This window comes from Dromiciops gliroides, chromosome 2, assembly GCF_019393635.1.
Source record: "Dromiciops gliroides isolate mDroGli1 chromosome 2, mDroGli1.pri, whole genome shotgun sequence".
Taxonomy (NCBI): Eukaryota; Metazoa; Chordata; class Mammalia; order Microbiotheria; family Microbiotheriidae; genus Dromiciops; species Dromiciops gliroides.
Window position 1 is genome coordinate 435,564,626 of NC_057862.1, and position 19,085 is coordinate 435,583,710.

Sequence of the window (19,085 nt, forward strand, 5' to 3'; positions counted from 1 at the left end):
CCAATTTCTCTTCCTCCCTCCCTCCCCACCCCAGAACTCACTGCTTGTCATTTCTTATAGTACAATAATATTTCATCACCATCATATACCACAGCTTGTTCAGCCATTCCCCAACTGTTCCTTTGATTTCCAATTCTTAGCCACCACAAAAAGAGTTGCTATAAATATTTTTGTACAAATAGGTCCTTTTCTCTCTTTTTTTTTTTTTGTATGTCTTTGGGATATAAACCTAGCAGTGATATTGCTGGATCAAAGGGTATGCACAGGGGCAGCTAGGTGGTGCAGCGGATAGAGCACCGGCCCTGGCGTCAGGAGTGCCTGAGTTCAAATCCAGCCTGAGACACTTAACACTTACTAGCTGTGTGACCCTGGGCAAGTCACTTAACCCCAATTGCCTCACTAAAAAAAAAAAAAAAGGGTATGCAGAGTAGCCCTTTGGGCATAGTTCCAAATTGCTCAAGGAGGTCTATTCTAACAGTCTCCAGGAGACAAACTGGAATGCTGAGGAGTTAAGGGCCCCTAGATGTCTGATGCTTCTCTTGCCATCTGAAGTGTCTGAAAATACACATAACTCTTGCCCAAGAAGCTCTGTTAGTTCCTTATGCAGGTATGTAGTTTCACATTACACTCAGCTACTAGGAGTGATACCAGAGGCTTTACCTCAAACTTGCTAAGCCATATGTCTACTGACTTGCACTTTGGAGTTGAAGGAAATAGGGAAAAGAAATGTATACATTTAATTTGGAGACAAGATTTAAGGGGAGCATGATAATTGTTTTCAAGCATTTGAAGGATTTTTGTGGCAGAGGGATTAGGCTTATTTTTTTTAACCCTAAAGTACAATGGATAGAATTTACAGCAACGTAGATTTAGGCTTAATGTAAATGAAATCTTGTTAATAATACTACCAGGCCCAGGCAGCTAGGTGGCACCGTGGATAAAGCACCAGCACTGGATTCAGGAGGACCTGAGTTCAAATCCAGCCTCAAACACTTGACACGTACTAGCTGTGTGACCCTGGGCAAGTCACTTGACCCTCATTGCCCTGCAAAATAAAAAAATAAAATAAATAAAATTAATAATAGCTAGTCAATTTATGGTCTTAAGGTTAAGTGATTTGTGCAGGGTCAAGTTATTAGGTATCTGAGGCCACATTTGAACTCAGGTCTTCCTGACTCTGGGTTCAGTACTTTAGCCACTGTACCACCTTGTCTCTAATGATTGGAATGGGACTGCCCTAGGAGGTAATGCAGTGCCTCTCACTAGAAATCTTCAAGCAAAGGTAAGTTGCAGAGGGGATTCTTGGTCAGGTCTAGGTTGGCTTGGACAGCTTCTGAAGTCCATTCTAACTCTCAAGCCTCTGATTCTGACTTGACTTTGAATGAGGGAGATAGATAGCACAACATCCTGGCCTCTTTTCAATGATAGAGCCAGAGAGATGACCTGGGTGGTAAGGTCACACCACTCTTGTACCTATGCTCTGAGGATCTTCCTATCCACCCTTCTTGTTGCTCAGCAATGAGTGACTTCATAAATGTTTGCTGATTGACTGATTGACTCCATCAGCATCAGTGAAATTGAAGATTTGAAGGTAACCTTTCCCAGATAGATCCTCTGTCCTTGTCTTCCCTACCCCTCCCAGGGAACTGAGAACTGTCTGTTCTCAGAGAAGCTTGCCAGCCCCCACCCTGCTTCGGTCCTACCATGGATGCACCTGGTCCTTAGGTCAAGTTGCAAAATTAAGGTGGCATCAAAGCCTTTGGGGGAAAGAGAACAAAGCTTATTTGGCAGAATCTCACCCAGTATTCTCCAAGATGAGACCTGTCCTATAAGGGTGGGGTGCAGGTACAGGAGTGTGATGATCAAGGAATTCAATCTGGAGGCACTGACCTAAAGTTACTTGTGAAGTCCTAGGGATAGCCCTTCCCCAGCCTGAAGCTTTCTCTGACCTACCTAAGAAGTCTAAGCAATATGGTCCAATGGAAAAAGGACTGGATTTAGAGTCAGAGGACCTGGGTTCAAATTAAGGCTCCACTGAACCTCCCTGAGCCTTTGTTTCCCTATGTGTAAAATATGGGAGTTGGGCTAGATGATCATTAAGGTACTTTCCATCTCTTAAAAACAACACTAGGGGCAGCTAGGTGGCGCAGTGGATAAAGCACCGGCCCTGGAGTCAGGAGGACCTGAGTTCAAATCTGGCCTCAGACACTTAACACTTACTAGCTGTGTGACCCTGGGCAAGTCACTTAACCCCAATTGCCTTACGGAAAGAAAAAAAAAACAACAAAACCCAAAACAAACAAACAAACAAACAAAAAACCAACAACACTATTGGGGGCAGCTGGGGGGCACAGTGGATAAAGCACCAGCCCTGGGTTCAGAAGGACCTGAGTTCAAATCCAGCCTCAGACACTTGACAGTTACTAGCTGTGTGACCCTGGGCAAGTCACTTAACCCTCATTGCCTCACAAAAAACCCCAAAAAACTACAATATGTTTGGTTCCCTCTCTATCTGGACAAGTGTCTACTTCCTCTCTGTCTTTAGTTCCATATCCCTGTTCAGGGCTCTGGGCTACCCCCGTGGGTACTGTGAGAACTGTGGTTGTCCTTTTCCAACTACAGTGCCTACCTATGTGCTGCAGTTCTAGGCTTGGAATCAAGAAGACCTGAGTTCAAATTCGACCTCAGACATTTAATTAATTAACAGACATTAATTAACCATATGATCCTAGGCGGAGGTGCCTAACAGCTGTCCGTCTCATTTTCAACAATAAAATGAGGATAATAATAGCACCTACTTCCCAATGTTGTTCTAAAGATCAAATGAGGTAATATTTGTAGAGTGCATAGCATATAGTAGGCATTTAATAAATGCATGCTTCCTTTTTTTTTTCCCCTCCCTCATGTTTGGTAGGATCTGATAGTGTCCACTTTTTGCCAGAGTCAGCATCTAAGAGCCTCTGACTCCCCCAACCCTACCCATCTCCACCCTTTCTGACCCACAGAGTGCTGACCCGGAGTAGCCACTACAAAGATTTCATCCCTTCAAGGTTACTAGTGGATCTGCGTACCCCGGGGGAGCCTAAGAGGCGAGGGTGGTTTAGACAGAAAGAGGAACATCATTAAGTGTTTACTAGACTCTTTCATTTCTTCCGAGCTTCACTAGTGCCCTTCCCCCACACCCAACCTTCGGGCTCGGCCTGGAAGCGTCTATAGGGGCAAAGAGGTGAGGGTGAGGAGTGGGCCAGACCGGGAGAAGCCAAGTAGTATCCGGGGGTTTAAACAGAGACGTGGCTCTTGGAGCAGCGGGTGCAGCTGTGACGCGAACAGAAAAACTCGGGGGGCGGGAGCGGGGCGCCGGAGCAAGTCGACTCTCCGACATCCCATCCCCATAGCAGGGGGAAGAAATGTGGCCCAGGTTTTATTGACCTCCATCTAGGCTACACCTCTAAGGACTTGGCTCCCGACGTCTTTCCAGTTGGCTCAAAGTGGAGATAAAAGTGGGGGTGGGGGGTGGGGGAGAAAGGGGCTACGCGAAGTTTGCCCTTCCGGTCTCGCTGAAAGTCCTGGTTGAAGCCCAGGCATCCGCACGCACTTGAAAACAAGCTGCTGCCTTCAGAGTGCATAGTGGGGGTGCGTGAGGAGATGTCAGATGCTGCTGCTGGGGAGGGGTGCGTGGTGGGATGGACAGCTGCCACGGTGTTGCGGGAGGGTGCATGGGGAGAGGACATCAGATGCTACTGCTGGGGAGGGGGCATGGGGGGCGGACAGCAGACACGGCGCTGCTGGGGGTGCGTGGGGAGGGCCACCAGATACTCTACTGTGGGGGTGGGAGGATGTGTGGGGAGCAGAGCTGCTTCCCCATGGGTGGAGGCCAGGTCCTGGATAGTAGGATGGGCTCCAGAAAATGGCTTTGGCCTCCCTAGGTTGCTCCTTCGGAAAGGTAAAGGTTTCCACTCCATCCCCACTTCGCCCAGCTCAGCTTATCCAGAGAGAAAGTACAAAGCAGGGGATTGAGTGGCCAGGGGTCCAGCCCCACTCCTCCAGTCCCCAGCCTCCTGCTCAGTGAAGCCTATGGCCCTTCCCCCACAAGCTTCTGGACAGATTATTAAAGTGTCTGCTATATGCCAGGCACTGTGCTAAGCACTTTGCAAATATTATCTCATTTGCGCCTCACGACAGTTCTCCCAGTTAGTGCTATTATTATCCCCAGTTCACATTTAAGGAAAGGGAGGCAGGCAGAGGTTAAGAGATACAAAGTTTGAGCAGAAGAAAGAGCCTTGGAAGTCATTTAAACCTATCCCTCATTTTACAGATGAGGAAACTGAGGCTTATATTTGAAGAAGCTTGTGAAAGGTCCCAGAGGTACCTGAGGAGATCTCAGTAACCCACTACCACATATGGCCCGGCCAAATGGGCATGACTGTGGTCAGGGCAGGCCCCAGCTTAGTCATTCATACTTTACTTAGCTGTGAAGTGCTATATGTCACCCCTTCACAATAAATTCCAGGAGATGTTTCACATGATTGCATACGTATAACCTATATCTGATTGCTTATCATCTCAGGAATGGGGAGGGAGGGATGGAATTTGGAACTAAAGACTTAAAAACCAAACCCACAAATGTTAAAAAATTGTTTTAATATCTAATTGGGGGAAAATATGAAATAAATAATTAACAAACTCCAGGGGCTCCTTTTTACCTCCAAGATCAACTATAAAACACTTTGGCATTTTAATCCTTCATAAACCCTTTCTACCTTTCCAATCTTCTTACATGTTACTTCCCTCCACATTATAAACACTGGCTTACTTGCTGTTCCTCCAACACAACCCTCAGTCTCCCTGCTCTGTCTTTTCACATGGCTGTTCTTTCATGATTCAGCTAAAATCCCACTATCAGGAGGATGGGTATCTTTCCTGGCCCCTTCTTGACCTCCATCCTCTTACCCTTTTTTTCCCCTTTCGTGTCAGTGAGGGTTTAGTGACTTGCCCAGGGTCACACAACTAGTAAGTGCCAAGTGTCTGAGGCTGGATTTGAACTTAGGTCCTCCTGAATCTAGGCCTGGTGCTTTATCCACTGCACCACCTAGCTGCCCCCTATCCTCTTACCTTTAACATTACTTCCATTTACACTGTATATATGAATCAAATGATCAGTCAATTAATAAACACTTATTAAATGCCTTTGTATTGCAAAGCACTGTGCTAAACTCTGAGGATGCAAAAAGAGGCAAAAGACAGTCCCTTCTCTCAAGGAGCTTACAATCGAATGGCAAGAAAAGGAAATACATATAAAACAAGCTATATATAGGATAAGTAATAAATAATTAACAGAAGGAAGGTACTAAAATTAAGAAGGGTTGGGGAAAGCTTCCTGTATAAAGTATACACATAGGTGTTTGCATGTTGTCTCCTGTTAAACTGTAAGCTCCAGGGGCAGCTAGGTGGCTCAGTGGACAAAGCACTGGCTCTGAATTCAGGAGGACCTGAGTTCAAATCCGGCCTCAGATACTTGACAGTTACTAGCTGTGTGACCCTGGACAAGTCACTTAACCCCCGTTGCCCTGCAAAAAAAACCAAACAAACCAAAAAACTGTAAGCTCCTTGAGGGGAGGGACGCTGTTTTTACATTTCTCTGTATTCCCAATTTAGCACAGGAGCCAGAACACAATGATTCATAAATGCTTGTTGATTGACTGCCTGACTATGGATCAGCATAGCCTTCATCTGTCAGGGTGGAAGGGAGAATTAGAAGGATGATGTGAGTACAGGGCTGTGACCCTGTTCAAGGCTTCCAGACCTACCAATAGCCCATTGAATCACATATCCACCCTTGGCTAATGAAGATGCCCTTACTACTGCTGACCCCTGTCAGGGAGTGGGCACAGACTGCACTCTGACATTCACCCCACTCAGAGGTGGTTATTTAGCGTCGGGGTCCAGGCTGTGATCACAGTCAGGATTCAATGTATAGTCAAGGCTAGTCTGTGACTGAGGTTACAGATCAGCCTAGGGGCAGAGGGGTTCTCTGTTAGTCTGTGGTCAGGTTTACAGGTCTCTCTTTAGCTGGGTCAGATCCATCTGTAGTGGGGCTTAGGTCAAAGTGTGCGGCTAGGGAAAGAAGGTGGAAGTTTGAAGCCATGTATATCATTCACATAATCAAGCAGATAACCAGGCAGACATTTATTAGGAATCTTGAAGGCCATGGCAGAGTCTGGACAACCACCCCCCTCCCCGGGGCTTCAGCTTCCAGGAAGCATCTCTCCTTCCATAACCTCCACATGGTTTGGTGTTTTGTGGGGCAGAACATCTGGCACTGTGAGCAAGCAGGTGTTGAAAGTCAGTCTTAGGAGGTGGAGGGTTAGGGGGCATAGGGAAGAGTTCCCCCAATCTGACCAGCAGCCTCCAGCACCAGCCCTTCCTTTTGCTCCTGAAGTTCCTTCACATGTCCCATGCCTTAGCAGAGAAGCCAGCAATGTAGATGCCTGCTGCCCTGGCCTAGAGGAAAACCTTCGAGGAAGTGGCTCTAAAGTCCTGTGTATAAATAGAGGCCTTGGCCTTCCTCCTATGAGCAGTACTTTGGACTCCCCCAAATCCTGAGATGCAGGATTCCTGAGGATAAGCCTGGGAACACTGTCCAAGCCGGGAACCACACCGGCAAGGCAGGAAATGTGGGAGCCTGGAGGAGGATAGGGGCGACTGGCCAAGCCCTTTGGTACCATGCCCTATGGTATATTCAAAGTCCACCGAAGAGTGAAGGGGACAGGTTAGAATGGGTACAGGAAGAGCAAGGTGTCCATTACAATAAGTTGACCTTGGCCACCACCTGCTTGCAGCCGGTGACAGCAAACTCCCCTCCCTTGGTGTTGTAGTAACTGAGCTGCCCCGCCAGGCTCTCGATGTGGCTCTGGTCCGGGTAGAAGCCCTCCCCCACCATCTCATCCAGGAAGCAGTTCATGATGTCCCACTTCTTTAGCAGGACAAAGGGGACTACTTCAGCAGTCTCCCAGAGTGGGTGGGTGCCCGCTAGGAGGGTGTGGAGGGACTGGCTGAGCTCGTCCCTGAGGCGCTGGGGGGTCAGCTCGCTGGAGCCATTCTGCAGAACGAAGCGTGTGACCTCACTGCCGCCAATGCTGCTGATGAGCACGTAGATGGCATTGAGGAACTCATTGGACTGCCGAGGCTGGAGGAAGCCGTGCAGAGTGTCCAGCAGGCCAGGGGACATGAATTCTACCTCATCCAGGATGAACACGGGAATCTTTTCTTCCACCTCTGCCCGGGTGACCATGTCAGTGATCCTCTCAGACAGGTCCTGCTGGCAGGCCAGGCCTTCCTGGTGGTCTGGGCAGTGATGCATCACATAGTACTGAAACACAAAATCCCCCTCCATCACTGAGCGGAAGTGCTTCGCCAGCAGCCTGCCCACGTGGCTCTTGCCCACTCCGCTCGGGCCGTTGAACGAGATGACCAGCGGCTGGCTGTGGATGTGTGTGGCCAGATAATCCCGCAACAGTTCCATGACGCTGTCCATGGCAGCCTTCTGGCCAAACACGCCCCGCTGCAGGGCCTTCTCCAGCCCGTCTATGTCGTACTTCTGCAGGTTATCATCGAGGTTCTCGATGGCGTTGAGGATCTGGAAGCAGACGATGGCCACCAGCAGGAGGAGGCAGCGTTTGGCTTTGCTCTTCTGCTCGGTCGGGAGGTACTTCCGGGAACTCTCCGGGTACAGCACGACGCGGGATCTACGGCGCTTCTTCTTCCTCCGGAAGGATGATTCCACGGGGGGCTCGAAGGTGAAGTACTGGGGCTTTTCAAAGTTGCTGCGGTGGTAGAGGTGGGACACGGGGGCGCCGCTCAGCTTGGCCCGGTCTAGGGAGATCTGTCTCTGCAGCAGTTTCGATGGGGATGGGGTCAGAGTCAGGGGTGACTCCCCGGGGGGAAGGTTGGATCGCATGCGGCTCTTACGCAGGATCCGGAATTTCCGTCGTAGGCGAATGACAGCCCTCACCTGTGAGGACACCATGCCCCCTGAGGGAACCTGGGCAGGTTGGGGGCTTGGCTGACCTCCTTCCATCGCTCTCGATGACACACCATTCAGGTTGTCTTTCCTAGAACAGGAAGATCACGTCAAGAGCCTTCTCAGATGGAAGATAATAAAATACTTTTAAGATTGGGGAAAAAAAAGAGCCTTCTCAGAGGCCTGCCACGGATATCTCAAGATGTCACACTGGTACCTTGTACCCTGTGTTCCTGACCATCTCATCCCTAAGCAGCTCCATAGCTAGGTGCAGGAATACAGCTCACAACCAATGGGAAAACAGATAACAGATCTACTAAAGGGAGGCTCAGGAAAGAACTGTGATGGAATTTGAAGATCATTAGCTCTCACTTCGAATCACCCCAACCTGATCCCATCTTTCCAAAACCCCAGATGTAGAGAGGAAGGGAGCAGAGAAGGACATTTCAAAGGGAGATGGCACAGTGAATATAGCCCTGGGCCTAGAGGCAAGAAGGTCTGAGTTCAAATCTAGCCTCAGATGTTTACTTGCTATGTAACGCTGGGCAAGTCACTTAACTTGTCTGCCTCAACTGTAAAATAGGGGGTCAATAATGACACGGACCTCACAAAATGGTTGTGAAGTTAAAATTAAATAATATGTTTATTTTTTTAATTTAAAAATTTTATGTATTTATTTATTTGCTGGGCAATGAGGGTTAAGTGACTTGCCCAGGGTCATACAGCTGATTGAAATATTTGTTAAGCACTTAGCACAGTGCCTGCTACATAGTAAGTGCTTAATTTAAGCTTGTTTCTTTCCTTCTTTTGTCCCTGACCCCTGCTATTCCTCCTACAAGAAGTGGTATGGTTCTAGAGAATTCGATTTGGATAAGGAGGACCTTAGGTTCCAATCCTGGTTCTCCTGTTGAAGACACTGAACAAGTTCATTTTCCTATCTGGGCTTGGATTTCCTTCTCTGTAAAATGATAGGGTTAATTGGACTAGATAATCTCTAAGGCCCCTTCCACTGGACAGACAGGATAAGCAAATTCCCCAATCCCAGGCTTTCCTGAACTGGGCAGAGCAGGTAACCTTCGTTGTTCCTAGAAATCACAAATGATCTCAGATCATCTCCCAGAGCTATCCTGAGAAGCAGCAGTGTCCTTCCTAGAGGAGGCCACTAGTCTCTCAGCAAGGCAGGGGGGTGCGGTGGGAGTGGGTATCACACCATCGGGATGCCTGGGCCCCACATGCAAATCCTTTAGGTCAGAAGGGAATAAATGCAGCTCTGCCTAATGAATGAGGAAGTGGCCAGGCCTGACAGTGGGAGGGGTGGGTGGTTCTGTGGCTTTGCTAGCCTAGAGGGCTTCCTGAGAGAGGGGTCAGTGGCAGGGTCCAGGAGCAGATAAGGTTTTGACCCCAACTCCTCTCCCATCCAGGGCCATCCGGGGCTATGATTACTGGGCTTCTAGGAAAGAGGTCCATGGCTTGGGGTAGGGGCATGGAGGTAGCATATAGACAGGGGGAAAGAGGGCAGCAAGGCCCCAGGACTAAAACCACATTGCAAACTCCCTTCCCATGAAAGTTCCAGCTTCCCAACTCCTATAAATTGGATGATCCAGCACTGTCTCCCTGGGTTTCCTGCTTAAACTGGTCTTCTTCCTTGACCATAGTCACTGGGAGAACAATATTAGCTCCTCCACAATCAGACTCCAGAGAACCTAGACCTAGGGGGTGGGGAAGAAAGACCCTAGGGCATTTCTTGAGCCTAGAAGAAGGCAGGGATGCAATCTAATCTGCTACCTCAGTGTGAGGGGCTCTGAACCACCCCCAGGACAGACCCTTCTCCTGAAATCCCCTGGACCTCCCACACTCATAGACACTGAGGGTAGGAGAAATCCTACACAATTCCTCCACCCCCCACTTGAGGCAGACACAGGGAGAGAGATGGAGACACTACTTTACGAGGAGAGACAGACACATAGAGCCAGGCTCAGTGGGGAGGATGGAGAGAGAGAGAGAAACAGAGACAGAGAGACAGAGTGAGAGAGAGACACACACAGAGAGTGTGAGAGAGAAAGAGATGGGGAGAGAGAGATGGAGAGAGGATAGTGAGTGAGAGAGAAAGAGACAGAGATGGAGAAACAGAAACAGAGTGAGAGAGAGAGTGAGAGAGGAGGGACAGAGATGGAGAAAGAGAAACAGAGTGAGAGAGGGGAGAGACAGAGAGAGAATGAGAGAGACACAGCGAGAAACAGAGAGAGGGAGAGAGAAAAGGAGAGACAGAATGAGAAAGACACACAGAGAGAAGAGAGACTGAGATGGAGAGAGAAGGAGAGAGAGAGAGATGAAGAGAGGAAAGACAGTGAGAGAGAGGAGAGAGAGACTGAGAGAGATGGAAAGAGACAGAGTAATACAGAGATTAAAAAAGGAAGAGAGGTGAAAAAGAGACAAAGAAAAAAAGAGGACAAAGAGAGACTGAGACAGATACAAGGAAAGAGGCAGATACAGAATGAGATGTAAAGAAAGAATGAGACAGAAGAGAGGCAGACAGAGAAAGAGGCACACACAGACAGCAAGAGACTAGCTGGGGAAGAGACAAGACAGCCACGAGGCCTTCCCCAGCCCCAACCAGTCCATACCTTGTGTGATCAATGTCAGGCCCTGAGCCAGCCACCCCAGGGAGCTCTGGCCCCTTGCTCTGCCCTCCTCCCAAGAGGCCAGTCGTTCCAGCTGCTCAGGAAGCAGGAAATGCCAAAGCCTCCCTGGGCTGGGGGCTCCCAGGCCGTCTTGTGGAAGGAGGAGAGAGCTCTAGGGGAAAAGGTCAGGAGACTGCATTCAGGGGCATCAGGCGAGATGGGCTTCAGGAAATCTCCAGCCAAGACCCAGGACCAGGACACCTGCCTGTCGGGAGAGAGCCAGGAGGGAGAGGAAGCTGATGAAGAGGCTTCCGCCTCTATGCAAAGGAAGTGAGTCAGGGGGGGCGGGCAGGACGCAGAGGAATGAACCGAGGCCTCGGAGCCCTCACTTCAGGAGGGAGGAGGCATCCCTGTCCCTGGGGAATCACTCCCGTCTGTTCAGATGGGATGGCTTCTCCTTTCACCATCTCCTTCTCTGGCCCAGGGATGTTCTTGGAGACCTTCCCCTGACACCCTGAGACCACTCCCCCACACCTGGCTCAGCCTCTCCCACTTCCCTCCCCCCTCCAAGGAGGTCAGGAAGGAGAAGTCATGTACTTGGGGAGGGGGGCAAGAACCACACTGTCTACAGTCTAGGAGAGTGTAGAGCCCTAACTGTGATCCCCCCCCCCCCGGCCGTGGGATTCATGGACATTTCCTCCTGCACAGGTCAAGGTCAAGGGCTATTGCCTCTAGGGGGCTGGCAGTGGGCGGGCATCATTCAGGGATTCCCCCCCCCCATTTTCCCTCCATTGGCTTGCCCCTCCCTCCCTTCCTCCCTCCCTTTCTCTTTCAGTCTTTCTGTCTCTCTGTCTGTCTCTATCTCTGTCTTTCGACCCCCTTATTCCCCTTCTCTCTCATTCCCTTGTCCTCTCCTATGAGCTTCTACCATCTAAGGTCCATCCCTGTTCTGGCTCTTCACCTGTTCCTCTGTCCCTCCCTTTCTCTTGGCCCTGCCCCACTCCAGTCTCCACCTCATTCTACCCCCTCCATTGTCTGAAAGGAGCTCCTCCCCTCTCTGCCTCGGCAGGTGCCTGAGTCTGTGGGTCCTCTACTGTGCGGTAAGGGGAGCCCTGGGGGAGCCAGATCCCCAGGCCCAGTAGGGAATCACCCCATCTCCTAGGTCATATATATTCACAACTTCCACAAACTAGCCCCGACACTCAGCCCTTCAGTCAACAAATACTCACTGAGGCATGTGCACTAGGGTAAAGCTCAGGGCTTTCAAAGTCAGGAGATCTGGATTTGTTCTCCCAGTACCACTTGCTTACTAGCTGTGTGACCCTGGGCAAGTCACTTAACCCTCATTACCTCACACACACACAAAAAAGGGCAGCACCACACACAGGTGTGTTCCTGTTTTCACTAACTCCTGGCTCTGTCTGATACATTCAGTTCTGCCAAGCCAGATTCACCATCATGCCCAGCCCACACCAGCTGCCATTTTGGCTCCAGGTCTTTATTCATGTGGCTGCCTCTGCCGAGCCCTGTGTCATCCTAGACTTCTGTAAGATAGTCCAAAACCACTGCACTTCTCCATACAGTCAAGGAATAACAATTTCAGAGTTGAGAGAGACCTTGAGCCATCTTGTATAAGCCAAACTCCCTCCCCCCTCAAAAAAAACCTGGTCCCACTACCACATGAATGATGAGTGGTCATCCATCCTTTGCTAGATGATCCCCAAGGTTGGAAAACCACAATCTTCCCTAGCAGCCCATTCTACTTTGGGCCAACTCTACCTTTTATCCTGCCTAAATCTACTTCTTTGTAACTTCTACCCATAGTTCTCCTGCTTTCTGGGCCTAAGCAGAATAATCTAATCCTCCTTCACTAGATGGTTTTTCAAGTTCTTAATGACAGCTATTGGGCTTCCCAGGGAATCTTTTCTTCCCCAGGTAATGCATCCTTAGCTCCTTCAGTTGATCCTCCTAAGGCATTAAATCAAGGCTCTTCAGCATTCCATTTCTTCCAATGGATAGTCTCCAGTTTATCAATGAATTAGCCAGGCTTCTTACCTTAGAAAATGTATCTGCTCCCAACTTCCTTGTCATTCTTTTATTTAGGCTGAAGACCAGGAAGTACCTGCTTTTCTACAAATAACCCCATGTCCTTTGGGTAGTTCTTACCAAACCAGTGCTGATGACATCAGGTGCCAGTGAAGGGCCCTACACCTACCTCTGGGCCACATGGTATTGAGAGCTGGAGGGTCCTGACCCTCTGGGAGTTTCCCAGTGAGCTGTTCCGAATGTCATCACCTCTGTATCAGCACTTGGGCCCCACATGGCTAGCTGCCTCGGGAACATGGGCTCCATCATCACCTGGAACTCAACATGCCCCGAAAGAGAGTCATGACCTTCCCCATGAAAACTGTATAGCTCTCCCAACTTCCTTGTTCCTGGTAGTGTCCTCACCCCCACCCCCACCTCCACCCCACCCCTCCCAGTCCCCTGGATGGAAAAGCCAGTGTCACCCCTCCCTCCTCCTCTTTCTCTTCTCCCGTTGTTCTGTCCTCCATTTTGTTGGCCATCACCCCCCTTCACCCAGACCACAGCCTCAGCAGCCTCCTAACCCTACCCCCTCCCCACTTTGTCTTAAAGATGCTGACAGATTTTTGTTTTATTTTGGTTTTGGACTGGATTTTTGATTCTACTGACTAGGAGAACTCAAGTGAAGAAGCCGGGTCTGCCTATGCAGTCAGTACCTGCCCTGCAATTCAGAGAGCTGCTGGTAGCATTGAGAGGCTGTGGTGTGCCCTGGGCCATACAACCTTGAAACGATGGAGCAGGACTTGACCCCGTTTTCCTGACCCCAAGGCTGGCTCTTTACCCCCTTAGCCACCCGGCCTCTCTTGCTGGCAGACCCGTCTTCCTAAAATTCCTCTTCCATCGCCTCACTCCCTTGCTTAGCAAACTCCTTATTCTTTATTAGATCTCTTCGGGCTGGCATTCAAGGCCCCTGTAATCAGGTTCTCTCCCTGCTTCATCAAATATCTCCCAAGGGCTTCCTTATACAAATTCTTTCCTCCAGAAAGGCTGCTCTCTTCATCGCCTCCCCGCCCCCTGCCCCAAACAGACCGTACTTGTTTCTGTTTCTTCATGCCCTGTCCTTTCCATGAAATGCCCCCTTCTTATTTCTACTGCTCTAGACCCTAAATCTCTACAAAGTTCAGCTGAGGTTCTATCTCTACCATGGCCACAATGATATTTTTGTTCATCCTTATACCCAAAAATCCTAGGCAGGAGGCAGCTGGATGATTTAGTTTAAGTAGAAAGCTGGACCTGGAATTAGGTAGACCTGAGTTCAAATCTGGCCTTAGACACTTGACACTAACTAGCCTGGTGACCCTGGGCAAGTCCCTTAACCTCTGTCTCTAATTTCCCCATCTGTAAAATACATACAATAATAGCACCTACCTCCCAGAACTGTTGTGAGGTTAAAAAAAGGAGACATTTGTGAAGTGTTTTGCAAACCTTAAAGTGTGACATAATAATATTAATATCATTGTTAGTCCCTGCTATGAGTGATAGGACCAGGGTTAGGATGGGTGCCACAGACGAGATGTCTAGTAACTGAAGAAGGGGCCTCTATTATTAACCCCCAAAGGGAAGCACTCCTATAAGCTGGCTAAAGACTGCTCTTGAACTCACTCCATTAGTCTGTTTATATATAGTCTGCATGCTGTTACCACCCCACCCCCCTACTGCACCCCATCCCACCCAGTCCTGGACACTGCTGATAATATAGAACCAGCGGTTCCTTCTCCTCCTCCAGACAGCAGCTGTTTCCTTCTTGGGTCCCATCCCTCCCTCCCCACCCTAACATCTCAAGCCAGCGAGACCCAGCAGTGGAAAAGTAGACTTAACTGCGCTAGAAATGTTTCTCTAGTGTTTTTCACACATAGGGAGCTGTAGGCGGCAGTGGGGATACATACAGGTAGAAGACGATTCCTGCCCTTGAATCTGGTTGAGGAGACACGGCATAAACACATGGGGGGAAAATGACAAAAGGTAATGGTGCTAGGTATCCAATAAGCAGCACAGACAACAGTGAGGAGAATGCTGGACTTGGAGGCAGGAAGACCCGAGTTCGAATCCTGCCAAAGAAAATTATCAGCTGGGTGAGCCCGGGCAAGTCACAATAAGCAGCACAGACGTTAAGGGTTCCAGAGTTCTGTGAGTGAGAAAGCGCTTCAGTTGTCACAACCATCCCCCTCATTTCCACTGCCCCCACCTCAATTCAGTCCCTCATTTCTTGTTTCCACTACTGTGATAGATAACTGGTCTCCCTGACAATCCATCCTATACATTGCTGCCCCCAATAATCTTTCTAACACTGATCCTGTCAGTACTCAAAACTTTCATTGCCTAACAAGTGAAGTACAGAGTCCCGATCCTAACATCTGAAGGTCTTCACAGTCTGGCTTCTACCTACCTTTCTAAATGTTGTTTTCTTTCACATGCTTTAAATTTTACTAAATCAGACAATTTTCTGTCCCATTGTTCCCCACCCTTCCCTCTCCCAACTCTGTGTCCTTATTCACACTCTCCCCTATTCCTGGAATAAGCCTTCACACCCGACTCCTCACTCTTTCTTTCATAGTCCAACTCAAATTTTACATACTCCATGAAGTCTTTCCCAAACATCAGCCCCTTGTAAAAAAAAAAAACAAAAAACCTCTTTCCTCCTTAAATTTCTCACAACACGTCACCTGAATTCAAATCCTGCCTCAAACACTTATTAGCTTCGTGAGTCTGAGCAGGCCCCAACCTCTGACTGCCTCAGTTTCCTCATCTGTAAAATGGGAACAATAGGGTCACTGTGAGGATTAAAGGAGATAATACAGGGGGCAGCTAGGTGGTGCAGTGGATAAAGCACTGGCCATGGATTCAGGAGGACCTGAATTCAAATCTGACCTCGGACACTGGACACTTACTAGCTGTGTGACCCTGGGCAAGTCACTTAACCCTCACTGCCCCGCAAAAAAAAAAAAAAAAAGAGAGAGAGAGAAAGTGAGGAGCTAGGTTTGCTGGGAGTGGTATAGAAAAGTAGTTAGGTGATAAGGCTGTAGAAGTGAGCTAGAGGGTGGGGAATACAAAAGACCGAGTAGAGTTCAGACTTTATCTTGTATGCAAAAAGGAAACATTGAAAGGTGGTTGGTTTTTTTAGGGGGGGGGGAAGGGAGAGGTGAAAGTAGGGAGGAGCCAGTGGTTAGCCTTTAAATTAGATCAATCCATGGGGGTAGGGAGAGGAGATTGGGGACAGGGAACACCTGAGAGGAGGATCTCTTGATCTTAAACCTCAGTTTGGGGGCTGGGTCTAATATTGTATGTGTGCTCATATATATGTGTGTGCATATATAAAGAAATAATAGCAAGGGGCAGCTAGGTGGCGCAGTGGATAAAGCACTAGCCCTGGATTCAGGAGGACCTGAGTTCAAAGCCGGCCTCAGATGCTTAACACTTACTAGCTGTGTGACCCTGGGCAAGTCACTTAACCTCCACTGCCTCTCAAAAAAACAAAAACAAATAATAATGAGATATGGTGTCCCAAAAGTCTTAGTACAGGTTTTAAGTTTTCTCTAACACATAAATAGGACTATTTACTAAACATTATAGAAATTGTTTTTAGTGCAACAGATATGTCAGTACCATGGGGTACACAACTCAGTCTGCTGCATGAATATATAGAATCTATATTTCACCTCACGGAAGATCTCCCTTGGGGCAAGATTCAGTGTGGGCTTCCTCCTATCTCCCAAGAACTGTGAGTTCCCTGAGGGCAGGGCCTAGGTCTGGTCTTCCACTATCTCCTCACAGAACCGGCGATCTTGGAGTAGGGCATATCTAGACCCCAACTCTTCCTTTCTTTGCATTGGACATTCCTCCTAGTCTTTCCCAGTTCATTTCCCAAGATCGCTCCCCCATTCCATAAGATCAAGACCACAAATCTAGAAGTCTGAAGACCTTGACCCAGATTGGTGGAGGAAGGAAGGACCAGTATTCCATATCTTTCTGAGCTGGCCACTCCCAGCTTTCCAAATTAAGACTCAGGATGGTAAGCACATCTGAGCCTTCTTCTCTCCTCTCCTCCCCTTCCCTCCCCTGACCTTCCATACACATTCCCTCCTAGTTGGGAACAGTAAAGTCTCAGGTCCCTCCATTCCCATGTCTAGGACAACCTCCTTCCTCCCCCAAAACACTAACTCCAGGAGATACCAGGTGCTTGCGCATTTCCATGAAGATAGGAAGCTCTTGCTTTGCAAAGGCCTGTGGGCCAATGGATACCAGCCCTGGGGTGGGTGACAGGGACTTGGGGGAGGGGAAGGTGCTGTCTCTGCTTCCTTAACGGGGCAGGGCCTTGTTCTCTGGGTAAACTCATCCTCCACATGAACAGCCTTCTTCTTGGGCTCCAGGCCTCATCATCCTCCGTCAGGCCCGGGGAAGCTACATGCAGGTTCTTGGAAGCACTGGGGGGGAGTCCCTCAGGCCTTTCGGATGATCCTGCCAGCCTTCCGCCAGTCCCGCAGCCGCTCCCTGCGCAGAGAATACACCAGCGGCCGAGAGAAACCAGGTCGACCTGACCGAGACCTAGAAAAGCTGCAGTGGACAGAGACCCAGTCACTGGGCGTCCTCCAGCACCCAAAATCCCCAAAGCCTTTAAAGCCAAGCAATTGGCCTCCCAAGTGGCTTTGGTTTGGTGTAGAGAGATAGAGCTTCACAGGACTCAGAATCAAGGAAGTTCTGGGTTTGAATCCTGCCTCGGGCATTTGTAAACTGAGAGGTTTCCTCATATGTAAAATAACAGTAGCAACCATCTGCCAGTGTTGTTGGGAGGATCTAAGGAGAAGGTGAATGGAAAGCCCTTTGTAAACCAGGAAGCAGCTATAGAAATGCCAACTATGACATGCTCTGTTTTCTTCCACTGTGCCTTTCATTAAAGAATGTTGGGCAGCTTTTACCCAAAGCAGGAATGCTTTGTATAACATCACCAACAAGCGGTACTCTCTACTTGAACACCACCAGAGACAGCAGACTTACTACCTAGCAGGGTCAACTATCCCATTAATGGACAACTGTGCTGGGGAGTCTTTCCTTACATCAAACCAAAATCTGCCTCCCTGAAGTTTCTACCCATCTGGTCCTGTTTCTGTCCTCCAATGTCAAGGAGAAATAGTCTAATCTCTTCCCACAATACTTGAAGATGGCTCCTTCTACTGTCTTTTCTCTAAGGTAAACAATCAATCAATCAATATTCATACAGCATGTCTTCCCTCCCCATCCTGGTTACCTTACTCTGGACGTGCTCTAGTTTTCCTTCTTAAAATATGACACCCTGAACTGAACAAAATAATGAAAAGGGGGTCTGACCAGGCCAGAGAACTGAGGGACAACCAGCTCCCTTGTCCTGGACACTTTGCTTTGGTTCAGGAATCTTAAAACCAAAGCTTTTGGGCCTCATCCTCGGCTTTGAGTGGGTCCACTAAAACCCTAAGGCCCTTTCCTCAAAAATTGCCTTACCATGCTATATTGTCACCACCATACTGCACTTAGGCAACTTTTTTGAGCCCAACAAAGTCTATACCTGCTAATTTTTCCTTTTGTCTCTATGCCTCTCAAACCACTCTGTATCCCGTAGTAGGATTGAGCCCCCCAAGGCAGAAATATCTTTCTCCCCTTATATTACATGCAACGGTGCTGCTCTACACAGATCTGTGGAATACACTCGGAGCCAGAACCAACAAAGCAGGGAAGGTCTCAGAACAACAGCCACAGAGACTGAGGGATGAAGCTGGCTGTGGAAATGACCACATGAAGACAGGTGGACAAGGTGCTGCTTCTTTGATGTGGGGAGAGGGGGCAAGATCAATCACTGGAACATCACAGGCAGGATGGAGGAGGGGTTGGAATAAGAGCTTGTCCTCTCAGACCTTGCTTGACACTAGAACTGAGGAGCCCTTGAAGCTTGACAGGAATAAGTTTGGCACTATCCGACTTCCTACTTTCCCTAACGGATAGAGCTGATAGAACTTGTGCCAGGAAGGGGGGTAGGGGCAGGCTAAAAAGAAACAGTTTTTAGGAGTCAGATAAAACAAGTCTGTGCCCCTTCCATACTAGCCCTTCACACCTTTGCAGATAACTGTGTCATCCCCAAATTTGTCCCTTCTTCAGGATATACATCTCTGATACCTTCAACTGATTTGGGTATGACATAGGTTCACATTACCCTCATGATCCTGGTCTGGACACAGTCCACTAAAATGTGGTGTCCAAAAAGGGACCCAATCCTCCAGCTGGGGTTTGGCTGGGGCAAAAATCAACAAAAATGATCATTTTGCACATTAGATATCTATGAATGGAATCTGCTTGCATTAGCTTTTTTTAAGGTGCCTCCTCATAATGCACAT

At 48.7% G+C, this 19,085-nt stretch overlaps 1 protein-coding gene across 1 annotated transcript; it reads right to left on the reverse strand.

Annotated features, from left to right (window-relative positions):
• Positions 1–6,162: 6,162 nt before the first annotated feature.
• On the reverse strand, positions 6,163–10,783 carry TOR4A (torsin family 4 member A). The gene is made up of 2 exons (XM_043983218.1): positions 10,645–10,783; positions 6,163–8,111 (listed from the first exon to the last, which is right to left on the reverse strand). Exon 2 carries the CDS (start codon positions 8,075–8,077, stop codon positions 6,803–6,805), a length of 1,275 nt encoding a protein of 424 aa, XP_043839153.1. The 5' UTR covers positions 8,078–8,111; positions 10,645–10,783; the 3' UTR covers positions 6,163–6,802.
• Positions 10,784–19,085: the final 8,302 nt, after the last annotated feature.

Bases quoted from the DNA above. Each gene is read 5' to 3' on its own strand.
- TOR4A (XM_043983218.1), bottom strand. From the start codon at position 8,077: ATGGAAGGAGGTCAGCCAAGCCCCCAACCTGCCCAGGTTCCCTCAGGG.